This window comes from Paralichthys olivaceus, chromosome 1 (genome assembly GCF_024713975.1).
Source record: "Paralichthys olivaceus isolate ysfri-2021 chromosome 1, ASM2471397v2, whole genome shotgun sequence".
In the NCBI taxonomy this organism is placed as follows: Eukaryota; Metazoa; Chordata; class Actinopteri; order Pleuronectiformes; family Paralichthyidae; genus Paralichthys; species Paralichthys olivaceus.
In genome coordinates this window covers 31,200,616-31,226,358 of record NC_091093.1, presented here as the reverse complement: position 1 = coordinate 31,226,358, position 25,743 = coordinate 31,200,616, and the positions used below count along the sequence as shown (strand labels likewise).

Below are 25,743 nucleotides of genomic sequence, written 5' to 3'. Positions count from 1 at the left end.
AGCTTGAACAAGATAAAAAAATATAAATGTTACTATTAAAACGACAAACGCAGCTCAGACCAGGGGACAATATAATCAAGTGTAATGGAGAAGTCCTAAAACTTCAGAGGACTCAACTTCCTGTCACATGTTTGATTAAAAACTAAATCTTGCTTCAGAAAATTAGCATTTAAACGGAGCCTGACAGAGGCAGTGGATCCAAGAGTGTTTCGGTCAAAACAGTTAACCATCGACAGGGAGACGTATTTCAAGGCAAACAGAAGTAAGAACGAGATAAGAGACATTACCGTGAGACAGGGCCAGACAGTGGCTGTCTCCGATAGAGATATCCACCACTCTGGTGGTCGCCAGCTCCTCGATGAGTTTGGGTCTGAGCGCTGTGGCCTCAGAGGAACCACAGCCCAGGCAGGCGCCACAGCCCCAAGCATACACCTACAGAGAAGGTGAATGTACATTACAAGATGGTTTCCCCTTGTAATGTCGGCACTGATGACCACATTGACTTCTGATCAGTGCAGGAGTCATGTCCTACCTGTCCAGTAGAGGTCAAGGCGAGTGAGGACTGACTTCCTGCGCACACTTTCCTGATGAACATCCCCTGCAGGGCCTCCACTACTTTAGGTTTGTAAACTCGATTAGTATCACCGTGACCAAGTTTTCCTGTAGGACAACAAGTAGATTTACTTTTTCACAAACATAGAAATAACATATTTAATGTCTCATATTCAATTTGGACATTTTAAACACAAAAGTTCTTGTTTTAAGAAATATTCAAAATCGATGTTTAAGGACAAACTGAGTCACAGTGAAGCGTTTCCGCACCATTGTCTCCTCCTCCGAACGACCACACGGTCCGTCCATCCTTTGACAGTGCGATAGTGTGGGAGCTGCCACACGACACCTCACCAACGTTGCTGATGTCTTTAACTAGCGTAGGAATGTTTCGGCTGTTGCTGTCACCGTGACCTGCGTAATCAAGCAATGAAACAATGTTGGGGTGTTTATTCTTGCTTTTACTTATTTTATTAAGATTGATCCTGAAGTTCAGACTTGCTCAAGCAAACGTGGCCTTTTTCTGACCAAGGTTTGTCCCAACAAACAGAGAAACACAGTAAAATGAGTAAACTGTAGGAAATCTAAATCAAAACTGTGCTGCTAAAGCACTCAGAACAAGGAAGGTTCAAGATTAAACCATCAGAACTGACACGACCTACTTTAGTGAGAGGGGAGGAAGTAAAACAGATGGTTCAATTCACAGATGGAGAAGTTTTGAAGCCCAACAACAAACAGTGTACTGGGAACACTAAAGTACACAGGTATAATTTAAGACTGTTTTAGATCAGGAACTTACCTAATCGTCCAAAATCCCCTTCCCCCCATGTGTACAGCTCTCCATCCTCGCTGACTGCAGCACTGTGTCTGTAGCCAGCAGACACACAAACCACCACCTGACGAAAAACAAACGCCACACACATCCACGCTCTTTGTTAATGCCAGTGAACACACAAGCAATGAGACGTCTATTGAATTTCCTTTTTCTTTTAAAAAAACAAGAGGCACAGGAAAATTCATTTTTAGAAGCTCTGAGAAGAGAAGAAGAAACATGCAGAACATTTTAACAGAATCAGGAGGTGGGATGAGAACCACGTGAATAAAATGTGTTGTGCTCAAATGCTGGTGACACCCTACCTTCCCCTGCAGTGGCCCCTGGATAAGTTTAGGGTATTTCTGTGTTGAGCTGTTCCCGTGACCCAGTTTGCCATAATCACCGTCACCCCAGCTGAACACCTCACCCTCCGTCGTGAAGGCCAGCGTGTGGCCATCAGAACCCTTGGACGAGGACACCTTCTTGATTGCGCGGTGGGGTTCAAAGGTCAGCTTCTTGAGCGTAGACTGGTTGTTAGAGTCCCCGAGGCCCAAGCGGCCGTAGCTGCCCTTCCCACAGGCCCGGACAGAGCCATCGGAGGATATCACGAAAGTGCAGTACTGACCTGCTTCGATCTGAAGAGAAATGACAGTCAGTGACTGAGTTACACTGACATTTTTTAATTACATTTCCAGCATAATGATGTTGGAGTTTATGTCCTTGATGCCCAACACGTAGAAAAAGACCTAAACACAGTGCAGATCCTACAGCTCATTCACATCTGGGCATTAAGATGCATTAAATCACAGAAATGTCAGAGATGAGGACAAAGAAACTAACAAGTAATGCAGATGAGAAAAAAGTGAATTGTTGAAAAGTCGGTCTGTGATCTATACATTTGTATTATCTCTCTCCTAAAAGACAAGAAATAAGAATCAGGATGGTTCTTGCTCCTCCGGCTTGAAGAGCACAAATCTTTTGTCTCTGTCTATCATACATCATCATGTCACACTGCTGCGAGCAACAGATGTAGTTTCCCTGTGGGAGAAATCTCTATGTGTTTTTTATGCTGTTTATTATAAATTATATCTTAACGACATATCTTTTTTCTTTTTTTCTTCTTATATGTACAAGTTAAATGCCATGTTTTGTTCCACCCCCATGTGCGGACACAACATCTACAGCAGACGTGTGCTCTGCTTCTTCTTACCGTCTGTGCATCTGCGAAGCTGGTGGCCAACTTGGGTTGTAAGATCTTCTCCTGTGTGCCCTCCACTAGCTGGTGGCTGCTGTTACTGCCCCACACATACACCTCGCAGGTTTCAGACACCACGGGGGCCTCGCCCGTCTGTATGCTGTCTGGACTGACACAAGTGCGAGAGTAGTCTGATGCCATTCGACATACCTGGAGAAATAAACCACCATCAATGGAAAGGAATGTTTTTGTTTTTTTCAGAATGAACTTGAACAGCAATCCTGAAATATTTCTAAACACCGGTGAGACAAGTTTCCGCAAGAATCTCAAATGAAGACGTTATGAAACCAGAAATTCAAAGTCCTGACGGTAGAATACTGCTCTGATATCTTACTTCTTCAAAGAGACAGAGTGCAGCCTCATACAGTGAGCACAGGCCGTCAGAGGTCCGCGTGGGTTCCCGCCACTGGCTGCGATCTGCTGAGGAACCCTGAGCCAATCGAATACACAAAACAAAGTTAAGACCATGCACAACCTCAAACCAATTAAACCTTACATTTAACATTATCAAGCCTTTTGTAAATAAAATTACACACACACGATTAGATCAGCAGCGCACATCACATGATGCATTTGAGAGAAACAAAACTCTGACATCCTCAGATAACATCCGAGAGTCTGACAAAGGATTTTTCATATCATTAGTGTTTATTTCCAGCCTGAGTTCTGTTGAAGATTCACATCGGAGACACTGTGCTGCAGAAAGACACCACTGCTTCAACAAAGTCCTCACACTGACTGAATGGTTATTAACGCTCAACCAAAGACAACACTTTCTGAGCTGCTCAGAAGGTGTCAACTGTCCCATGTGTGAGTATTGTTAATGTTTACTCACCAAAGAGCGTCTCATCTGCATGAGGATGTTCATGAAACAGTCATAACCGATGAGGCCCTCTTGGTTCTGGAGCACCTTGCTCTGCTCCATGGTGCTGACCACAGCTGATGCTGCCAGGGCCATTTCTATCCACTCCAGGAGGTAGCGCAGGGAGCCCCTCTGCGAGGCCAGGCCGAGGAGGAGCTCTGAGGCGAGGCGTCGCCCTAAAATATCCGCTCCGGAGTTTGGCATTGTCACCCCCTTCAGAAAGGTGGTGACCTGGGCCAGGCAGTCCAGGCCCATGGGGGGGATCTTGCTCTCGTTGGCCAGAGACAGGGGGGGCAGGGAGCTCACCACGTCGATGGCAGTGTGAATGACATCATTACACAAGTTAATGCTGCCCCCGTGACCTCCACAAGGGCTGGGCGGAGGAGGCATCATCCAGCTCTGGCGCAGGAGAGCAAACAGAAGGCTGAGGCCCGTGCGAACGCCCATCTCAATGAGAGCATCGGTGCTGGAGCGCGGCCGCTCGCTGACAGAGTGCAGATCGGCCGAGCCCGAGTTGTTCTCCGGAGAGTGCTGCTGCTGCTTGACTTTACCTTTGTCATGGTACTTGTTGGAAAGTGCGTAGAAGATGCGCTGGAGCACCAGCACACGTTTGCGCAGCGCAGCGGCAAAGGGCGAGTCGGAGCAGACCATCTTGGCCAGAGCCAATTGGCTGCTGAGCAGAGCGTCCAGGTAGTGCTCCTGCTCATCGCTGGAGAGGGATTCCCGCTCAAAGTCTGGAAGCTGGGGGCCCTTCAGGCAGAGCACCTGCTGGGGCAGCAGCACCACCTCTTTGTTGGCCAGCAGCTTTGAGTAGAGCACCGAAACTCCCTCCCGCGTGGCTATGGACTCGCTGTCCTCCGTAATCCAAGAGCTGTTCAGGTGCTCCAGCCATTTGAGTTTCACCGGGGGGATCATTAAAGCCATGACAGGTCACTTTGGAGCCATCAGTCCTGAAACAACGAGTGGACATCATGTCAAATATTATTATCAAGTTTGTGAAGACAAGTGTACTCATTACAATATGCCTGTAACTTTTTACTCTCAAACATTCATTCAAAGGAAGCGGGGAAAGCAAACAAGACATTTAAAGACAACGAATTACAAAACATGTCCAATATGTTCTAACTGGATTTTTGGAAAAAGTGACAACAGACATGCATTAGATCAAATGTATTTCTATCTAAGTCCAGCTTTAACTAAATAGCCTGAACTAATTCAACACTGACTTTTTGACAGGACGTTCATAAGAAGTAAGATGAGGAAACAAACATTTTCCACATCATGTGCATATGAACGATGAAACAACAACCAGTTACTCTGCAGATCTACAGAACTGTCTGCTGAAGCTTTATTTAATTGATTACTTGGCTTCCTGGAGACTTGAAATTCATGAGCTCATAATAAAACGCGGTCTGATCTTCTTTTAAGATGCTGGATCATGTACAGTACGTGTCCTGCTTTATATTAGAAGCAGAACAAACAGTTTATCATCTACTAAATATACTGGTGATGTCTCGGAGGTTTGCTCCAACCATTGACGTTTACTACAAAGTTGCGTCACCTCAGAGCACAAAGGCAACACTGTCTGTAGTAAATAAACATGCTGAGCTCAAAGGAGGTCATTTGATTTATTCCACATAGGATAAATTATGTAAAGAGTCATGAGGTAACTTGTATTTTTGTTGGTTACGTGACACCAGGAAGAAAACTTCAAAGTAATTAAACTGCAACGAGTGAGAAAGATAAGAGAGTAAAATCTTAATTTCATGTAGACTTCTTTTAAACCTCTGATTTTCTTATCGGTCGTCTGAGTTTTAACATTTGAGGAGAAAATACAGAAACGTGTGACATTATCACTGATCTTTTGAGATGTATAACCGTGCTTCTGAGGACAGACTGCAGGTCACTGTGTCGTGAACACTACACACGTGTTGGCCTGTGCATGAAAGGGCGGAGGAGTCCAAACTTTTGTTTTCAAGAAAAATGCAAACATTTGTACTTGATGACCTGCGGTTTTATCTGAACTTCTCCCGTGCGGATCAATAAAGGATTATGTTAATTTCTGAACTACACCAGATACAAAGACACGATGGGTAAAGTGTGTGTGTTCGGTCACATCAGGGCAACGCGCTGATAATCTCTTGTGAAAGAATAAATGACACCCGTGAGTGTGAGTGAGCGCGGGTGGGGGTGGGGGGACAGATTCAGAGTCAGATTGTTCAGCTGACGAGTGAGGTTGTGATGTTTCCTGCTGTATTTGATTAAACTGTACAAAACACTGGACAAACTACTTTCAGACATGAACTTCGGAAAATATTCAGAAAGCTGGGTCTGGACATTTAAACATATGAAGAACGCAGCAGGATATTGTCCAGGTCAGTCTCGTAAATATCAACATGAGTTATAGATTGTGCTGTGGAAAGATCAGTGTTTTTGTTGACAGCTCATCCACACTTATCACCAAAAGCTCTGGGGTGAGGAGTCAGGGTGAGGAGTCAGGGTGAGGAGTCAGGGTGAGGAGTCAGGGTGAGGGCGTGGTGATCTCATTTATAACCCTATGTGACTCCTCTTCTTCATCCTGACATGTTTGTGTTCTTTCACGCCTGTCACGTGTTAGAAACCTCAGAGACACGCCCACTCTCACTATTCTTCTCACACGGGCTCACTCACACATTTTACTGGAGGGCTGGAGAACATCTGACATTTGTGTTCTCACAAACATCCTCTATGAAAGATGATCAGGAAGATGTGCAGGTGTGAGCTTACTCAACTCAATCTAATTACTTACTGCACTTCTTTAAGATTCACTGTGAAATACAGATAAGATGCCAGACAGATTATGTTGCTGCTGAAATAAAACCCATTCAAACACTTCACTGACTGAAACATCCGCAGGGTAACATACAGGCAGAAGACGGATCCATCAACACACAGATTACGTGAGGCACAGGCAGTCCTGGTGTGATCCGTCTGCAGATACACGTGAAAACACGCAACATACAATCTCAGCTGAGGGACACAAAAACATCTCTGTCCTTTACTCACACTGTTGTGACATTATCCTGCAGTAATATCACAGCGTGAGGATTTGACTGTGTGGAAAGAACAAGACGATGAAGAAACACAAGAGCGTCCAGAGGCTTTTTGTCTCTTCTGCGAAACCCCCGAGTACTAAACATGTCAACGCTGCAGATACTCACCGGAGATCTGGTTCAATGTCTGCAAGTTGAAACACTTAACTGTCGATGGATTAGGGCAAGAAGCCGACCACACTGAGGCAGGATGATGCAGGGTTACAGCTCAGTAAGATATGACAGCACTGCATGTGGGGAAGGTAACGTGGCCCACAATCTAAACTAAGATCATTTGGACAAAGGGAAACTATTATTTTAAAGTGGATGTTGTATTTTCATGAATCAGCAAAGGATGACAACATGTAATTCTGCATCAACATTCTCCTCCCTAATGCAGCTGGTGTAAAACATTAGGAGTTAGCTCCTTCTCCTCCTCCTCGTGCCTTGTTTTGCTCCAGTTTATATTTCTGCACACACACAGGCAGGTAGCAGCTAGCACGGCCCGGAGCTAACACCGGTGTGGTTGTGGATGATCAGCTGAGGTCGAGCCGATAAACGAGGCGGTGACACCACTGAGGGCAGAGAGGGCAGCTAACCTGCTTCACTAGTGCTAATCAGCTGCGGCGCACACAATCACTGGAAACCTCCAGGAAGCTGCACGACACCGACGACATGTCCCTGTGGATGCTGCCGGAGGAACAAGTGACAGAGCCCGACGTGACGTGCCGACATGTCCGGTTCTCTGCGGAGCGAACACCAACAAACGAGGACGATAACCGGGGGCTGCTGTTTACGTTAAGCTAGCGTTAGCTAACTTTCCTCACGTCACCCAGCTAGCACAGCTCAAGATACCTCAACACACACTGTGCAGGTATGACAGGAGGCTAACACACATGCTACATGCTAACTGCAGTTTGCACATACATGTAAAAAGCTCGGCTCCGTGTAACGCGCGTGATTAATCCCAGAGAAGCTGCTGCTTTATCTGCTGTATCATAGCAGCTTAGCTTCATGCTAGCTCCACTTTCCTGACGCTAGCAGGAATAACAGCTCGCTCACCAGCAGAAGGCCTCCTCCTCTTCTCCTCTTCTCCTCTTCTCCTCCTCTTCTTCTTCTTCCTCTTCTTCTTCTTACACTGGAGCCCAGCTGATCTTCATCACACACACTCTTCAGTCTGAGGGTCCGTCACACTGGAAGGAGACAGAGAGCAGCTCCATGTTGGGTCCGCCTCTCCCGGAGCTTCTCCTGAGAATGAGCCCGGGCGGTGCTTCAGCCCGTGTGTGTGTGTGTGTGTGTGTGAGAGAGAGAGTGGGGGGGGGGGGGGGTTGTTTGTTTTTGTGTGTGTGTGTGAGTGGGTGAGAGAGTGGGGGGGGTTGTTTGTTTGTTTGTGTGTGTGTGGGGTAGGTTTGTGTGTTTGTGGGTGAGAGAGTGTGTGTGAGTGGGTGTGTGTGTTTGTGTGTGTGTGTGTGTGTGTGTGTGTGTGTGTGTGTGAGAGAGTGGGGGGGGTTGTTTGTGTGTGTGGGGTGGGTGTGTGTGTGAGTGGGTGAGAGAGTGGGGGGGGTTGTTTGTTTGTTTGTGTGTGTGGGGTAGGTTTGTGTGTTTGTGGGTGAGAGAGTGTGTGTGAGTGGGTGTGTGTGTGTGTGTGTGTGTGTGTGTGAGAGAGAGTGGGGGGGGGGTTGTTTGTGTGTGTGGGGTGGGTGTGTGTGTGAGTGGGTGAGAGAGTGGGGGGGGTTGTTTGTTTGTTTGTGTGTGTGGGGTGGGTGTGTGTGTTTGTGGGTGAGAGAGTGTGTGTGAGTGGGTGTGTGTTTGTGTGTGTGTGTGTGTTTGTGTGAGTGGGTGTGTGTGTGTGTATATCACTCATGCTATGGGGACCTACATGTGTTTACCTCACCTTGTGAGGACCTTCATGTCTCTGATCTTCACACTTGAAGGTGAAGACATGTTTTAAAGGTTTAAATGGATAATTCACTAGAAAAAGTAAATTCTCTCACATAACATGAGCAAAGGTTTTATATCCCTGTGTTTTTGTTTATTGTTGCTCACTATGTGTTTGTGCAGCAGCTTCTCTCAGGAGGCGTTCACACATACATTCAATCAGTCAATCAGATGTATTGATATAGCACGGTACCACAACACTTGTCTCAGGGTGCTGCACAAAAGTCCAGGATCTTAAGAAACTCAAAGTCCAACTTGTTCCACTCTGAGCAAGCATGAGCAACAGCGGGGAGGAAAAACTCCCAGGTGGAAGAAACCTCTGGCAGAACCGGGCTCGGTGTGGACGGCCTCTGCCAGGACCGGTTGGGGTGATGGAGAAAGAACAAGTTATACAGGGGAGCAAAAGGAAATGAAGGGGGGGGTGAGTCCCAGTGTCAGGGGCTTGAATCCAGTCCAGGTGGACGTTCGCATGGTCTTCCAAGGGCACAGTGGTCCCCCGGGCACTCCGACCTCCCTCATGGTCCAACATGTGCAGTAGTAGGACCCATGGCTCCAAAGGTGAGAGGTCCTCAGGTGGGAGGTCCTCAGGTGGGAGGTCCTCAGGTGAGAGGTCCTCAGGTGGGAGGTCCTCAGGTGAGAGGTCCTCAGGTGAGAGGGCTGGTGGTTGGTGCTTTAACAGTTATAACTACATTACAATGTGTCACTCAAATGCTCCTGTGCTGCTTATAAAGGCTCAGCAGAGGAACTTGAGCGAAGTGCTGCGTGTTCCGTTCCAGTGAACTTAAAGGTGTGAGAACACGATGTACCATCAGGTGGAGTCTGAAGACGGTTCTGTCGTTATCTTGGTGACGCAGACACAGAGGAACACGACGAGGCTGCAGTTCAAACCTTATCTCAGCACTGCTGCTCAATCCTCCTCCAGCAAACTCTACAGCCATTCTGACCATCATGTCAGTCATATGTCTGTCATCAGTCAAAATGTCCTCTGTTAAAGTCATGTCAGTTAAAACATCTGTTTAAAGTCATGTCAGTAATATGTAATATGGAAATCAATCCGTCGGCACCACTTAAGCTTTAGGGCCCAGGGGAAGGACCACTTGGGACGAGAGGCGGGATCACAGCCTGCACAGGTTACCAGCGAATCACAGGCCGACATACCGACGCTCACGTTCTCACCTACAGTGGATTTAGAGTCTCCAGTTAACCCAACTCCAATCTGCTGTGTTTGGACGGAGGAAGAGAAAACCACAGACGCAGACTTTTATGAGGAAATGCAGTTCTTAATATTTCAGACCAGATTTCCTGAGGCTTTACGACACACACACACACACACACACACACACACACACACACACACACACTATTCTCTGTTGTGCCGCTACATGTTCAGTAAAATACCTTCAAATGTTTCGGTCTGAAGCAGAACTGAGAATTCTGTCTTTTTTTACTTTAACAGTTGTTAAACGAGCATACGTCCATATATGTGCTCTCAGAATAGTGGAGCGGTGTGGAAGCCTGCAGCTCTGCAGGTGTTGATTTCAGGAGGTGCTGCTTCTCCTCCTTCTTCAAATAAATAAAATAAAACCTTTTCCCACCAAAACTCTGGGAATTTGAAAACTGTTTCTGCACGACCGGCCTAATTATATTCAGAAAAGCACTGATTCAAGGAACTTAATACTAAACTTAAATTATTCTTTAACAATTAAAGTACTTAATTTTTTTGATGCAGTAGAAAAATATTAGCAGCTCTGATTTCGATCACCCTCCTTGACTTATATTCTGTATTCATGTGTCACAGATTCACAAAGCAAACAACATTGTGTAAGCTGCTTGTGTCAACAACAGCGGAGGCTGTCGTCCTATATCTGAACTGAACCACAGACCAGGAGGAACCAACTGTTTACTGCTGAACAACCCATTTACATTGAAAAACACAAATATGTGAACTAATGTGATTTTATTAATGGAAGAGACATTTTAAATAAGAACAATGTGTAGATTAAAAACGTCTCAAACCCTTGTTTTGAACTGTCGCTTATGACTTCATCTTTATATACAGATTGGTTTCGACAGCTACGGGAGTATTTGTTCTGTTACCACACGTCTCCTCGCGTCACTGAGCCCGAGGACACGGCAGGTGAACTGCTTCATGTGTTTGGACTCACACACCAACCTCCGTATTTCCCACCACTGTACCGTCACGCACACATATGATGAATGCTTCGCCGGCTGCAGGCGCTCAGGTAACATCTTCTGAAGTCTGAAGTCAACCGCGTTCAAGTCTTTGGATCTTAAGGAACGAAGACGTCTCAGAACTCCTCTCATGGAACAGACGCTTTGACCCAAATCGGTCGGGACTGAGCCCACAGTGTTTTCTGTGACGGAGCCTTCAGGGCAGTTCCATCTGCAGCTTCATCTCTTATCTCACTGGTCCGCAGCGTCTTATCCGTCCACTCTGAAACGTCTTGTCTTTTGGTTTGACCTCAATCTCACCGGGAGTTCCTTTAAGTGTGTCATGGCACAGACAAACATCCCGCTCCCATCCCCTCCCCCCGGGGGTGCCCCAGGGCCACGTACTGGGGCCCCTTCTGTTAGCGCTACACACTGCTTGGTTGGGTCCAATAATGTTTTCTCAAAAACAACAGTTGAACGAATGTGACTTGTTAAGCTCAGATGACATGGTTGTCATCTATGGTGTAGAACCAAGACACGCACTGCTTCTCAGACGGCGTCAGGGTCGTCAGTTTATGTCGACTCCGCTTGACATCGTTTTTCATTTTCTTAACAAAACAAAGCAACATTACTGATTTACTTTACTGACAAGTCAAGCTGACAGTGATCGCCCTCTGCTGGACCAGGAGACAAACTACTCCAGACAATGTGATTTGCTTCTACACTGTGTGGTGTGAATTCAAATGGGTCATTACAAGTGGAATACAAACCTTTTTCACAAGAATTCTGATGACACTGCTGCATACAACACCTGTCCTCTCCTTCAGATGACATGTCCCCACATCATGGCCGCTTAAATTAAATCCAAGTCATTACCGCTTGTCTGCAGAGCAGATCGATTGTTACGAACCTCTTGAAGACTCATCACTTGGCTCTCAGATTCTGAAATGAGGTCTCGCGTGTCTCTCACTGGACTGAAGCTCTGGTGTTGTCCCTTTGTAAATAAACATCCATCAGATAAAATAATGAAAATGAAAAAGATAATGTTTTCATTGTTTATCTCTGGTACACAGCAAACAAAGAGATCAATACATGTATACTTTGATTCGATTGCATGTGAGGACGTAGGTTTTAGTTTATATTATTTTTAGTATGGAAACAATGGCAGTACTTTAGTTACTGTATAAGTAATTTAATTATCCCTTCCTGCTGCAGCTTGTAGTCACTCTTCATGCTGAAAGGTTTTCATTTCTGTGCAGCGCTCGGAGTTTATCGTTGCTGTCCAGGTTCAGTAAAGTCCAAGTTAATCCCAGACAGCAGCTCTCCTCCACACGAGCGGGTCAGCAGCTCTTTCAAGGCTTCGTTCACGTCGTTATTGAAAACCGTGGAGAAGTTGCAGTTGGGGTATCCTCCACCGTCGAGGGGAAATGAACCCATCACCTCCTGCACCCATTTCAGCTCATTGCTCAGCTCCAGGCGCAGCGCGTCAAAGTGGCTCTGCCTCTCCTGGTAGCGGTTGCTGATGGTGCCGAGGCTGGAGCTGAATGCGTGCATGTCGTCCTGCAGGCTCCTCTTCAAGGCCTCCACCTTACGGAACTCGTAGCGGATTTGCGAGAGCTCGTGGCGCACGCCTTCACTCTCCTCCTTGTACCAGGCCTCCTTCTCATTGTATATAGAGACCATGGCGTCGATGTCTTCCTGCAGAGAGTCATGCGCTGCTGCCAGACTGATGAACGAGCTCTCCATCTGGTCAACGTCCTCCACCACCTGGGCAAAGCGCTCAAAGTTGACATAGGTGTTGTTGGGTGGCATGCTGGAGTGGGACTTGATGGTGTACTCCCTCAGACGCTTGGTCTTCAGCTGGCGTCGCTCGCGTTTCTTCGGCTCTTGGGTTTTATTTTCCTCCTTGTGCTCATTGGACTTTAAAAAAAAAGGATGATTAGTTTCTTTCAGCTTCAGAGAAAGTGACACTGAAACAGGAAGGAACTAACTTTCTAATCACAACCAGCTTTATCTGCTAAACTAAGCCGTGTGCATAATAACACAGAAAGTGATCGACCTCATTGAATTCAGACAAATCGTTCCAATAATAATAATAAAGATAAACTTTCTGTTTATTCAACTGTTGTTGAATATTTTCTTGTGTTGAGAGTTATCACATCAACTTTTCTGTACTTGTCTTTTTCCTTCTCTGTATTCAAGAGCAGACGTCTGGTGACTGGATGTAAACACCAGGTCATGTGTTCACACACCTTGAATATATAATTAAGTTTTCATCTCACCTTGATCCACGGGTGATTAAGAGCATCTTGAATTGTTAATCTCTTCCTGTGCAAGGAAAAATATTTTACATCATTTATGCGGCGTCTGAGATTCTGGAAACCATTTAAAACAAGTGAAAGCACAAAGCTGGACTTTCTTTTGGTGGATCAGTGTGTTACTGTGAACTCTTACTTCTTATCTCTCTCCAGCAGCTGGCTGATGAACTTCTTGGCCAGTTCACTGGTGCGACAGAAGAACTCTTCATCAAACTCGTAGTTTATGGCTGAAATGTTCCTCAGTGTGTCACGTTTGGTTTCTCCCAGAAAAGGTGACGCCCCACTCAGCCTGGAACAAAACATTCACAGACGAGCGGTTCATCGTCCTGTTTGACGGAAGCTGCAGAAACATGTAGTTTAAAGTAAAGCTGCTGTCAGACGTGTTCCTGACGTGTTCCTCACATGTTCCTCACATGGTCTGTATGTGAGAACAAATGTCTGAGTCAGTGTCTAACTGACTACACAACATGACTACACAACATGACTACACAACATGTTCCTGTTGTTGTGAACGAGTCGACAATCTGCTGCCTCACAGGACCAACACCAACATTTCATGTCTGAAAACAGCTTCAGTGTCGTTGTGTTGTTTGTGTCGTTGTGTTGTTTGTGTCGTTGTGTCATTGTGTTGTTTGTGTTGCACTTGCAGGATGTAGGTGATGACTCCGATGCTCCACATGTCGGCCTCTAGCCCCAGCGGCTCGTAGTTGACAATCTCTGGAGCTTAAAAGACAACAAAACATTCATCAGTGTTAAAGTTGCTGTTATTCACAGTAACACACAGCGTGGTATCATTTGTGTGCGACGGCCCCGAGGCCTCTGCCAGAAAATAAACAAAATATTTGCGTGAATTGAATTAAAGATTTAACTAGAGGACGCTGAGTTATGTGCTCGTCTGAGATAGAAGAGATAGATTTAAATTTAGGCTTTTTCATGTCTTGGTTGGATTTTTATCCCAACACATTAAAAATAAACTGCATCCTGTCTCACCTACAAACTCCGGAGTCCCAAAGATGTTTTTGAACTCGACGCCAGCTTCGATCTTGTGAGCGAGACCGAAGTCGATGAGTTTGATTCTGGGCAGCGGGACGTTCTTGTCCAGGAGCATAATGTTTTCAGGCTGCAGTCGAGAGAGAGAGAGTTTACTGAGAATCACCAACGACAGAAAAACACAAATCACTTCAACTGTGACACAATCTCCAAAAGACACACGACAACTGTGAAAATTAATAAACCTGCAGAAATCAGAAATAAATGATCGAGCAGGAAACAAATATTCATTCATCAGAGTCTGAAAACAACTGAACACACTTCATACTTTGTGGATTACACAAAGCTAACTACGCCACCTAGTGGCACAAATCTCCCTTGTGTTACTATGGAGATGAAGAAGTAAAAAGTAAACTGAGACAATGACCTGAATAATGGCTCTGATTGGAGCTGCTCACTGTTCACGTCTTCATACTGATTATTTGGAGATTATTGAAAAAATATGTCCATTACCAAACGCCCTCATTTCATTTATTCAAATATCTGATGAAACAGAGAAAGAAGCTGGAAACAACAGATTCTGACCTGAAAATGTGATTTTCCGTCAGAAATCAGTTCATAGAGTTATGAAAATAATAACAAGTGTTATTTATGGATCTATAATAAATATAGTTTGTATTATTAATGAACAGGTTTTGGTCAAATGACATTAGATCATTAGATCAGCTCAGATCATGTTTTAACATATGATTCATTTGAACAGTTGTGAGGAAGGAAAACAAACGTCTGACGGTTCTGTCTCTCTTTGATATAATTCCTGTTATAATAACTATAATAACTAATAAGCGTCTTCTTTAGTGCTGAATCACTGTGAGCTCTCAAACGTCTGAGCATGACGCAGGCTTGTGACACGTGTCACCGTTGGGTCACGAGGTGAGCGTGTTTCACCGTGACCCTCTGAGGTCGTGTCCGGCTCAAACCTTCAGGTCGAAGTGGGCGATTTTCCTGGCGTGCAGGTAGTTGACGCCTTCCAGGATTTGCTTGATGAACTGAGTGGCCTCTTCTTCACTCAGAGACTCTTTCTGTGCCAGGAAGTCGAACAGCTCACCCCCAGAGACCCTGAAACACAAACTCTCATCCTCCAGACGTCTGCTGCAGTTACATCAGCGTCACACTGCTGCATTCAAATGAAGTCGTGTGGTGATGTGTTCATGGTCATGTGGTCAAAAGAAGAACATGTAAATGACTGATATCCATTCTGACCCAGTCAAAAGAGCACAGTCGGAATCGCTGCTGTGAGAAACCTGTGAAATCGTTTTCTTCTAAACAACCTAATATTTTACTAAATGGTTCATCTTCATTTAAATCCTCAAATATTCTGTGATGATGATTTTATATATTAAATTTAAAAAATTACTAATACCCCCAACTGAAGACACGCCCACATCAGACTCCATCTACAAACCAATCAGTGTCAAGTATAGGTAGACGACGCCCACGTAGGTGATGAGGACAGACGTACGTATGAGAGACAGAATTCTTTAGTCCCTGAATTACAAAGTGAAACTAAAACAGATGAAACATGAAGAAACATGAAGCTTCAGACTCAGAGAGACAGTGAGCTGAGTGTGATTCAGGTAAAACCAGACTGAGCTGCTGTGTCGGACACATGAATCCACTCACAGCTCCAGGATGAGCACCACGTCCGTGCGGTTCTCGTAGACGTCGTGCAGCGTGACGATGTTGGGATGTTGAATCTGCTGCAGGATGTTCACCTCCCGCTCGATTTCCTCCCGCCGCACCCCTCGTGAGCTGGACATGCTCGGCCGCTTCTTGATGAACTTGGCGGCAAATTCCCGACCCGTGCTTCTCTCTCTGCATTGCTTCACGATGGCGAACTGTCCACTGAAACACAGACGAGCAGAGTTACAGTCTGACGCCGTGGTTCCAGTCGGACCGAAAGGTTTTTCTAACAAACATTTTTGGAAGTGACCTTTGACCTTTAGCACTGATTGAATGAGCTTCAGGCAAAAGAGGAAAATAGAGAATTCTATTGGAGTCATTGATTCTTTGTTCAGTTGCTCTTTAAATGAAAACTGTTCACCCTCAGTCACATGTGCTGCATCACCATGTTGGACGAGTGATTAGAGTTTCCTCAACACTTCTATTTATAGTGTCGCACACATTCTGCAGCGACATGACGAACCCGACACTCACACACTCACCAGCAAACACTGAATCCTGGGTTCGATGTTCACTGTTTAACATTCAAACCTTTAAGTCTGGACGGCTGCGTGAATTTCTTTCTGGTTCGGTTTGTGAGCGAACACTTTACTTCCTCGTCCGCAGCAGATTTGTCCTCTCGGCTAAAGATAGAAGAGTCGTGACGGTCGTCTGCACACGACAACACACAGCAACACAACCACACCCAACAAACACACTGCAGCTCCTCATGTATGTGCATCAGTGTTTCATAATTACATCACTTTAAATATTGTGTATAATGATGATGAGTGGAAGAAGAAGCTCTTTAAAGCACTATTTAAATCTGTTAACTAGAAAAACACACGTCACAGTGAATTTCCATATTGTCCTAGTTCAGTAAAGTGTTTGTTCATATTCAGCCAAACAACCTTGGTTTTCTCTGGTTTTTAAAGCATCATATATACATTAGTTTTTCACTATTATTAATTTTTAATCTTGTAAAGTTTGTCCAAAATAAAAACTTTAAAAAATATAGTTCTTTTAAATAAACCCCTTGTTGACACATTGTTCCTGATAAATCACTGAGATAAGAATTGTTGCAAGAAGCTGTTTATTCCTTCCTTATTCCTCTCACCTACATTTGCCTTTATAAATATTTTCATGTATTTACTACAGAATAATGTCGCAGATACAAGATCGATATCCTCCCATCAACTATAATCACTTCACTTCAACAGATTCTTCAGAAATAACTTTTTAAAATTAAAAAACGTTCCAATCTGCTGCAACAGTACGATAATAAACTAAGTTCATGTGATGATCAGTCTGAGGAGTCATGCCAGCGTCATGTATGAACGTGTCCCACACATGTTGGTCTGTACCTTCCCAACTCTTCACCGATCTCATAGAAATCCTCCACTTTCTGCAGTTTGAATAAATCCATGTGTGCAGCTCTTCAGTTTCCTTCTGTGTTCACCTGCAACAACACAATCATTTCAATCGTTTCACAACCTGATGACAAACTGAGGTCACAGCAGCGGACAGTAGGACGTGTCTTATTGTCTGTATTCTGATAAATAAGTCAAAACTGACACTAGTGAAGGTTGTGAGAATGTAGTACGTAGTGTAGTTTTACACAGTAACATCAGTAAAGTTTTACACAGTAACATTAGTAAATTTTTACACAGTAACATCAGTAAAGTTGTACTTAGTAAAGTTTTACTCAGTAACATTAGTAAAGTTTTACTCAGTAACATTAGTAAAGTTGTACTCAGTAACATTAGTAACATTAGTAAAGTTTTACACAGTAACATCAGTAAAGTTTTACACAGTAACATCAGTAAAGTTTTACTCAGTAACATTAGTAAAGTTTTACACAGTAACTTTAGTAAAGTGGTACTTAGTAAAGTTTTACACAGTAACATTAGTAAAGTTTTACACAGTAACATTAGTAAAGTTTTACTCAGTAACATTAGTAAAGTTTTACACAGTAACATTAGTAAAGTTTTACTCAGTAACATTAGTAAAGTTTTACACAGTAACATTAGTAAAGTTTTACACAGTAACATCAGTAAAGTTTTACTCAGTAACATTAGTAAAGTTTTACACAGTAACATTAGTAAATTTGTACTTAGTAAAGTTTTACACAGTAACATTAGTAAAGTTTTACACAGTAACATTAGTAAAGTTTTACTCAGTAACATTAGTAACATTAGTAAAGTAGTACACAGTAACATTAGTAAAGTAGTACTCAGTAACATTAGTAAAGTTTTACACAGTAACATTAGTAAAGTTTTACACAGTAACATTAGTAAAGTTGTACTCAGTAACTTTAGTAAAGTTGTACTCAGTAACATTAGTAACATTAGTAAAGTTTTACTCAGTAACATTAGTAAAGTTGTACTCAGTAACTTTAGTAAAGTTTTACACAGTAACATTAGTAAAGTTTTACACAGTCACATTAGTAAAGTTTTACTCAGTAACATTAGTAAAGTTGTACTCAGTCACTTTAGTAAAGTTTCACACAGTAACATTAGTAAAGTTTTACACAGTAACATTAGTAAAGTAGTACACAGTAACATTAGTAAAGTTTTACTCAGTAACATTAGTAACATTAGTAAAGTAGTACACAGTAACATTAGTAAAGTAGTACTCAGTAACATTAGTAAACTTTTACACAGTAACATTAGTAAAGTTTTACACAGTAACATTAGTAAAGTTGTACTCAGTAACTTTAGTAAAGTTGTACTCAGTAACATTAGTAACATTAGTAAAGTTTTACTCAGTAACATTAGTAAAGTTGTACTCAGTAACTTTAGTAAAGTTTTACACAGTAACATTAGTAAAGTTTTACACAGTAACATTAGTAAAGTTTTACACAGTAACATTAGTAAAGTTGTACTCAGTAACTTTAGTAAAGTTTTACACAGTAACATTAGTAAAGTTTTACACAGTCACATTAGTAAAGTTTTACTCAGTAACATTAGTAAAGTTGTACTCAGTCACTTTAGTAAAGTTTCACACAGTAACATTAGTAAAGTTTTACACAGTAACATTAGTAAAGTTTTACACAGTAACATTAGTAAAGTTGTACTCAGTAACTTTAGTAAAGTTGTACTCAGTAACATTAGTAACATTAGTAAAGTTTTACTCAGTAACATTAGTAAAGTTGTACTCAGTAACTTTAGTAAAGTTTTACACAGTAACATTAGTAAAGTTTTACACAGTCACATTAGTAAAGTTTTACTCAGTAACATTAGTAAAGTTGTACTCAGTCACTTTAGTAAAGTTTCACACAGTAACATTAGTAAAGTTTTACACAGTAACATTAGTAAAGTAGTACACAGTAACATTAGTAAAGTTTTACTCAGTAACATTAGTAACATTAGTAAAGTAGTACACAGTAACATTAGTAAAGTAGTACTCAGTAACATTAGTAAACTTTTACACAGTAACATTAGTAAAGTTTTACACAGTAACATTAGTAAAGTTGTACTCAGTAACTTTAGTAAAGTTGTACTCAGTAACATTAGTAACATTAGTAAAGTTTTACTCAGTAACATTAGTAAAGTTGTACTCAGTAACTTTAGTAAAGTTTTACACAGTAACATTAGTAAAGTTTTACACAGTCACATTAGTAAAGTTTTACTCAGTAACATTAGTAAAGTTGTACTCAGTCACTTTAGTAAAGTTTCACACAGTAACATTAGTAAAGTTTTACACAGTAACATTAGTAAAGTAGTACACAGTAACATTAGTAAAGTAGTACTCAGTAACTTTAGTAAAGTTTTACACAGTAACATTAGTAAAGTTTTACACAGTCACATTAGTAAAGTTTTACTCAGTAACATTAGTAAAGTAGTACTCAGTAACTTTAGTAAAGTAGTACTCAGTAACTTTAGTAAAGTAGTACTCAGTAACTTTAGTAAAGTTTTACTCAGTAACATTAGTAAAGTAGTACTCAGTAACTTTAGTAAAGTTTTACACAGTAACATTAGTAACGTTTTACACAGTAACATTAGTAAAGTTGTACTCAGTAACTTTAGTAAAGTTTTACACAGTAACATTAGTAACATCAGTAAAGTAGTACTCAGTAACATTAGTAAAGTTGTACTCAGTAACATTAGTAAAGTAGTACTCAGTAACATTAGTAAAGTAGTACTCAGTAACATTAGTAAAGTTTTACACAGTAACATTAGTAAAGTTTTACACAGTATCATTAGTAAAGTAGTACTCAGTAACTTTAGTAAAGTAGTACTCAGTAAATTTAGTAAAGTAGTACTCAGTAACTTTAGTAAAGTAGTACACAGTAACATTAGTAAAGTAGTACTCAGTAACTTTAGCAAAGTTGTACTCAGTAACTTTAGTAAAGTAGTAGTCAGTAACTTTAGTAAAGTAGTACTCAGTAACTTTAGTAAAGTAGTACTCAGTAACATTAGTAAAGTAGTACTCAGTAACTTTAGTAAAGTAGTACTCAGTAACTTTAGTAAAGTTTTACACAGTAACATTAGTAACATCAGTAAAGTAGTACTCAGTAACATTAGTAAAGTAGTAGTCAGTAACTTTAGTAAAGTTTTACACAGTAACATTAGTAAAGTAGTACTCAGTAACATTAGTAAAGTAGTACTCAGTAACTTTAGTAAAGTAGTACTCAGTAACTTTAGTAAAGTTTTACACAGTAACATTAGTAAAGTAGTACTCAGTAACATTAGTAAAGTAGTACTCAGTAACTTTAGTAAAGTAGTACTCAGTAACTTTAGTAAAGTTTTACACAGTAACATTAGTAACATCAGTAAAGTAGTACTCAGTATCATTAGTAAAGTAGTACTCAGTAACATTAGTAACATCAGTAAAGTAGTACTCAGTATCATTAGTAAAGTAGTACTCAGTAACATTAGTAACATCAGTAAAGTAGTACTCAGTAACTTTAGTAAAGTTTTACACAGTAACATTAGTAACATCAGTAAAGTAGTACTCAGTAACATCAGTAAAGTAGTACTCAGTAACATTAGTAAAGTAGTACTCAGTAACTTTAGTAAAGTTGTACCTTGTAATAATCCTTCTCGTCTCCAGCTGCCGAGTGTAAACTTTCCTCTGCTCACAGAGCGTCAACAGAAGTTCATTCAGAAAACCTCTCATTTAACGTTTGCTCGCTTGTTGCTTCATGAAACGTCAGTGACCACGTTGAGTCTGTGGATATTTTAAAGTGTAACCTGATACTTTAATGTTCCGGGACAGTCAACAGATGAATGTCAACACCAGGACGGTGACATGTCCACATTTCTCCCCCACGTTTTCAACCTAACGCCACACAAAGGACGAGCTCTTATTTAAAACTTGAATTCATGTGTTTACGTTTGTCGCCGAATTTAAAACCAACACGTCTCCACTCAGACTTTTGCGTCAGGTTTAATGAATCGCGTATATTTACGTAGAAATCGCAGAATCAGCTGTGACGTCAGGAAACATTCAGCCAGTTTACGACACTCCTGCTGTGCGCGCGCCCGCCTTCTTCCTCGACCACCTGTCGGGCTCGCGCCTGATTGTATGACACCTGTTGTCTCGCGCGCGCCCGAAAGTGAACTGTAAAAATAAAGAGTTTAAATTTAAAAAGATTCTGATTCTGATTGAAACATCTTTGTTTTCATGTCGTTTATCTTTTGTTCTAATCTTCATTATCTCTGCAGCTGATTTTACCATAAAGGAGAAAATCATATAAATCGTGCTCCCCTCAGGACGAGCTGTGATTGGGTCAATTAGTTTTTACTTATTAGTTTTTACTCTACGGGCAAATTACCAGTGAAAATAATGACGTGGTTGACATGTTAAGAATTTGAAGGTTTCGTGTTGGGCAGTTTTTCCCTTCGTGGAATATGAGTCAGTATAATGATATATAACTATAATGATATATAACTATAACAATAATGGTGTCATGAGATTTCTGTCCCCACATGGTGAACAACACATTATCTCTCACAGGAACAGGTAGTAAAATGAAGTCAGTGTTGATAAAGTGAAACAAAGCTTCTCTTCACACCAGAGACGCACCAACGGAAACAGTCAAATGAGGCCGCTGGTCGTCCTCTGACAGCTGCACGCCACCTGAGCAGAGCGTGTCCAGCTCACAGGTGTGAGAGGATGGAGAAGATGTCAGGTGTGGAGCTGCAGGAGCAGGGAGGCCTGAAGAAGCTGGTGCTCCGGTGGTTCACTGAGACGCAGGCTGGACTCATCCTGGACCACGGAAACTTCCCAGACTGGTTTCAAGGCTTCGCTGCCAGAAAGTAAGAAACATAGACGAGAGGAAAAAGCCTCGAGGATCAGTGGTTTCTTTTCCTTTCTTTTATTTTGTGGAGGTTAAAGACTTTTTAATGCATGTTGTTTTGGCACGTTCAAATATATATTATATTATATTATTATTTGCCTTTAACAGACTCCTGCAGCAAACTGTTGATATCTCTGATGTTTTGAAATTTGAGAGACTACTGCAAAACCATCAGGTTCTCTTCTTTTACTCTTAAAGTCAAGTTTCAATAAAAGGAACATTTTTGTTCTTTAATCTACTCACAACGTTCCTGGCTACAGCTTTGGTCATTTAAATATTCATTATTATTAATAGTAAACTAGATACGTATAAAAACAAAACTACGATACTTGATGGAATTCACTGTTTGATTGTGTGTTTTACTTTATGATTAAATGTAAACTGACTCATGCATCCACTCTGTTCCGCTGAGTTTAAGTGTTTTCAGATGTTTCATTCGTCAGTTGGATTTCAGGAGGAATGAGTCTGGACGTAACAGGACCCGATGAAGTGTCTTGTTTCTCTGTGTGATGAGACTGAAGATAAAGAGATTTATTTTTAAAACCTAATTTGCCTGTAATCTGTTCCTGTGTCGGCCTCAGGGAAGCAGAGGATCTTCTGAGAGATAAGCCTCTGGGCTGTTTTCTCATCCGCCTCAGTGATAAAGCCGTCGGCTACATTTTGTCCTACAGGTGAGACAAAGCACGTCTGCTGAACGCTGCTCGACTCGGTCTGATTCCTCTCACTGTGCCTTTTCCTCCAAAGGGGCCTCGACAGGTGCCGCCATTTTGTCATCACCCAGAATCCGGACGGGCAGTTTGTCATATCAGGAGACTGTCAGACTCATCACAGCCTGATGGAGCTGATCGATCATTACAGGCTCAGCCCCATCCAGCCGTTTGGAGAACACCTGACCTGCAGCTGCTATGAGGTGAAGAGGAGCCTGGGAACTCACTGGAGCAGCAGTTAAAATAGGTCACCGTGTAAACATGGAGATTATTTTCATCCATGATGGTAATGAAGCAGGTCTATCTCAACTATCCCTCTGGTTACCAGGATATGTTGTAGAAACATTCATGGTCCCCAGAGGATGAATCCCACTCAGAGCCCCTGACTTGTCCTCTAGCGCCACCAAGAGGTCAAATCTTTCCACATTTACAAAATGAATTGGTGCGTTTTTCATCATCAAATCAGAATTAAATAATAAATAGTGAAGTGATTAATATTGTGTGAAACAGATTCTCTACCTGCAGAGTTAGAGCCGTCCCATGATCCTCTGCTTTGTTCTGAGTTCTGATTCTCAAACACACTGAGCTAAGATGGAAGTGTTTGAACACGTGTTGAACATGTGTGTTCAGTTCATCATGTCTGTAGCACGGCCTGTTGATTAACGGTTGTGGAGTTAAGTGTTCACTGGCGTCTGTGTCTTCATTAACATCACGTCTTTGTCTTTGCAGGAAGGTGAACTGTACGATGTGGTGAACCACAAAACCAAGATGTCTGGGGTGAGCGTCCAAGCTCTGCGGTTCCTGTGGGACCAGAAAAGTCCCCGAAACAGCGCCACCAACAGGAACCAAAGGACTCAGCCGCAACATGAGCCTGCTACAGCGCAGCCACCTGATCTACCATCCAAGTCTCAGAGCTGTAAACTGACGGGGACAGTGTCTGCAGACGCCATGTCCCTCTCTCAGGTACCATGTTACAGAACCAAACCTTTAGATCCACGTGCTGCGTGTGGAGACACTTTAATACCAGCTCATCACAACATGTTCACTTTTCTCTACTTGTACAAAAAGATTTCCAACATTATATATTTATACTGTGTGAACACTTGCTGAACTATTTCAGCTTCTTAAGTGTAAAAAAAACCCGTAAGAACTATTATTATCTAATGTCATTTAGGGAAGATAATAAATATCAGAGATGGTAATTACATGTAAATATGAGGTATTGTGATGTCACGTGACATCACGATGAAATATGGTCTGGGCGACGGCGAGGTGTTTGTCCCTTCACCACAGACTGTGGACACTCGATACAATACGATAAGATAAGATAAGATAATAATACTTAAGTGTGAGGAAAATAAATGTGAATGGAATAAACTTCTAAAATAAACAGTGTGAAAACAAATATGTGCGGTGATTGACCGCACATGAACCATTGAATACTACAGACTGAATGAAAATTGCACAGTTCAGTTAAAAGTTAAGTTAAGTGCAGAACTTTAACATTCACAACGATGTAACAAACCCTCAGTACATCTCCAAAGTGAAACATCTGGATTCCAGCTGCTGCTGCTGCTGCTGCACTGATGTTCCACATCTGTGTGTCCACATCTGTGTGTCCACATCTGTGTGTCCACATCTGTGTGTCCACATCTGTGTGTCCACATCTGTGTGTCCACATCTGTGTGTCCACATCTGTGTGTTCTGAGTTGAGCTGTCATGTCTTTCAGGCCGAACCTCCAGTTCCAAAGAGAAACGTTCCTCTGAGCTTCTCTCTGCGCGACACTTTCCCCGACACCGCGTCACATCCGAGTGAAACCCAGAGCGTCTCCTTCAGATCAGACCGACTGAGAGGAAACACAACCACAGACGTGTTTTACACAAAAACTCCAGCAGGAAACACGGAGCTGACGCAGAGCGAGAGCAGCAGTATGGAGGAGGGGGAGGGGGAGGAGGAGGAGGAGGAGGAGGAGAAATACTTCAGATCCACTACATCACTGTCTTATCCACCCAGTCCCCTGAAGAAGGTCACCTGCCACACCTACTCCCTCCACGACCCCGGGGCCCAGAGGCCGAGCAGCTCCACGCTGAGGCCCAACCCCTTCCACCAGGCCCCCGAGGGCCCCACAGAGGGCTCAGCTGGCCAGAGAGACGTCCTGTATGCTGAGGTCGCTGAGAGGCCAAAACACACCGGTCTACCCGAGGACACGTACGAGCAGATCCCCGGGGACGCCGCCACCAACCGCCAGAGCAACACCTACGAGTCGCTGGATGATATGAAGTCGAAGAAGCACAGATTCACCTGGGGGAAGAACGTGAGTGACAACCAGCTGAGCTGTTGGAGTTCAGATCGCAATCATCTGACGTAATCTCTTCTCTTGTCTTTTCTCTCTGCAGCACGTGAAATGGAAGAAATTCCTTCCTGAATACAAGAAGAAATAAATGTGATGAAAAGAAAAAAGAAAATTCTGTGTTTGAATTCAGAGTCAACTGTTTTACGTTTGGTGAAACAAGACAAAGTGTGGGACAAACTTTTCTCACTTTTCTCAAGTGTGAGAGTGAAGTTTCAGATGTTTAAGGACGATGAGAACTTTTTCTGTTGTGCACCAGAGATTTGAAACAAACTCTTACATATTAGAAAAGATTAGAAAACAAAACTTATTCTTATCATCTTCTTCTAATGAATTTGAACTATTTATTTGTTGATATAGTTTTTGAAACTTTTATCAAAAGATTTTATTGTTTAACATCTTTATCGTGTCAATATGTTGTGTTGTTAAACTTTCTGTCACAGTTTATTCTTTTAAAGGTGCTGAATAAATAAAGTTTACTGTTCTTCTTATTGTTGTTGTTGTATTGTTATGCTGCTTATTTGCATGAAGTGTACCACACACACACACACACACACACACACACACACACACACACACACACACACACACACCTCTCTCTCTCCTCGCCTCGTTTTTCCTGCTCCTCCCAACCACTCGAGGCAGATGTTCAGAGGGTTCTCCTCAGAGGTTTCTCCTCCAGAGGTT

General features: G+C 42.4%; 3 protein-coding genes and 1 long non-coding RNA gene across 8 annotated transcripts in view; 2 read left to right on the top strand and 2 right to left on the bottom strand.

The window, feature by feature from the left end:
* Nucleotides 1-7,850, bottom strand: part of herc1 (HECT and RLD domain containing E3 ubiquitin protein ligase family member 1) — a 48,649-nt gene extending 40,799 nt beyond the window's left edge. For all 5 annotated transcript variants that reach the window (XM_069527944.1, XM_069527950.1, XM_069527953.1 and 2 more), the window contains exons 1-9: nucleotides 7,617-7,850; nucleotides 3,457-4,433; nucleotides 2,956-3,051; nucleotides 2,577-2,771; nucleotides 1,690-2,001; nucleotides 1,352-1,448; nucleotides 823-966; nucleotides 533-660; nucleotides 288-432 (exon numbers count right to left, since the gene is read on the bottom strand). In XM_069527944.1, coding sequence (XP_069384045.1) covers nucleotides 288-432; nucleotides 533-660; nucleotides 823-966; nucleotides 1,352-1,448; nucleotides 1,690-2,001; nucleotides 2,577-2,771; nucleotides 2,956-3,051; nucleotides 3,457-4,407 — 2,068 coding nt within the window. In that variant the 5' untranslated portion in view covers nucleotides 4,408-4,433; nucleotides 7,617-7,850. The remainder of the gene's footprint in view (nucleotides 1-287; nucleotides 433-532; nucleotides 661-822; nucleotides 967-1,351; nucleotides 1,449-1,689; nucleotides 2,002-2,576; nucleotides 2,772-2,955; nucleotides 3,052-3,456; nucleotides 4,434-7,616) is intronic.
* On the top strand, nucleotides 7,097-10,520 carry LOC138410794 (uncharacterized). Its single transcript, XR_011243387.1, has 2 exons — nucleotides 7,097-7,428; nucleotides 10,291-10,520. It is a non-coding gene; the product is annotated as an uncharacterized lncRNA (long non-coding RNA).
* Nucleotides 10,521-11,705: 1,185 nt separating this feature from the next.
* dapk2a (death-associated protein kinase 2a) lies at nucleotides 11,706-21,177 on the bottom strand. The gene is made up of 9 exons (XM_020109312.2): nucleotides 20,724-21,177; nucleotides 17,059-17,153; nucleotides 15,656-15,877; nucleotides 14,953-15,091; nucleotides 13,973-14,102; nucleotides 13,630-13,705; nucleotides 13,119-13,271; nucleotides 12,947-12,992; nucleotides 11,706-12,584 (listed from the first exon to the last, which is right to left on the bottom strand). The coding sequence occupies exons 2-9, from the start codon at nucleotides 17,118-17,120 to the stop codon at nucleotides 11,934-11,936; spliced, it is 1,479 nt and encodes a 492-aa protein (XP_019964871.2). The 5' UTR covers nucleotides 17,121-17,153; nucleotides 20,724-21,177; the 3' UTR covers nucleotides 11,706-11,933.
* Nucleotides 21,178-21,487: 310 nt separating this feature from the next.
* On the top strand, nucleotides 21,488-25,547 carry sh2d7 (SH2 domain containing 7). The gene is made up of 6 exons (XM_069528443.1): nucleotides 21,488-21,957; nucleotides 22,580-22,669; nucleotides 22,743-22,908; nucleotides 23,435-23,668; nucleotides 24,436-25,020; nucleotides 25,103-25,547. Exons 1-6 carry the CDS (start codon nucleotides 21,815-21,817, stop codon nucleotides 25,145-25,147), a joined length of 1,263 nt encoding a protein of 420 aa, XP_069384544.1. The 5' UTR covers nucleotides 21,488-21,814; the 3' UTR covers nucleotides 25,148-25,547.
* Nucleotides 25,548-25,743: the final 196 nt, after the last annotated feature.

Bases quoted from the DNA above. Each gene is read 5' to 3' on its own strand.
- dapk2a (XM_020109312.2), bottom strand. From the start codon at position 17,120: ATGGATTTATTCAAACTGCAGAAAGTGGAGGATTTCTATGAGATCGGT. The intron at 15,092-15,655 runs GTGAGTGGATTC...TTTGTGTTTCAG, and splicing joins GTGGTGCTCATCCTGGAGCT to GGTCTCTGGGGGTGAGCTGT. The intron at 12,993-13,118 runs GTAAGAGTTCAC...TTCCTTGCACAG, and splicing joins CTGCTGGAGAGAGATAAGAA to GAAGAGATTAACAATTCAAG.
- sh2d7 (XM_069528443.1), top strand. From the start codon at position 21,815: ATGGAGAAGATGTCAGGTGTGGAGCTGCAGGAGCAGGGAGGCCTGAAG. The intron at 21,958-22,579 runs GTAAGAAACATA...TGTCGGCCTCAG, and splicing joins CAAGGCTTCGCTGCCAGAAA to GGAAGCAGAGGATCTTCTGA. The intron at 22,670-22,742 runs GTGAGACAAAGC...TTTCCTCCAAAG, and splicing joins GGCTACATTTTGTCCTACAG to GGGCCTCGACAGGTGCCGCC.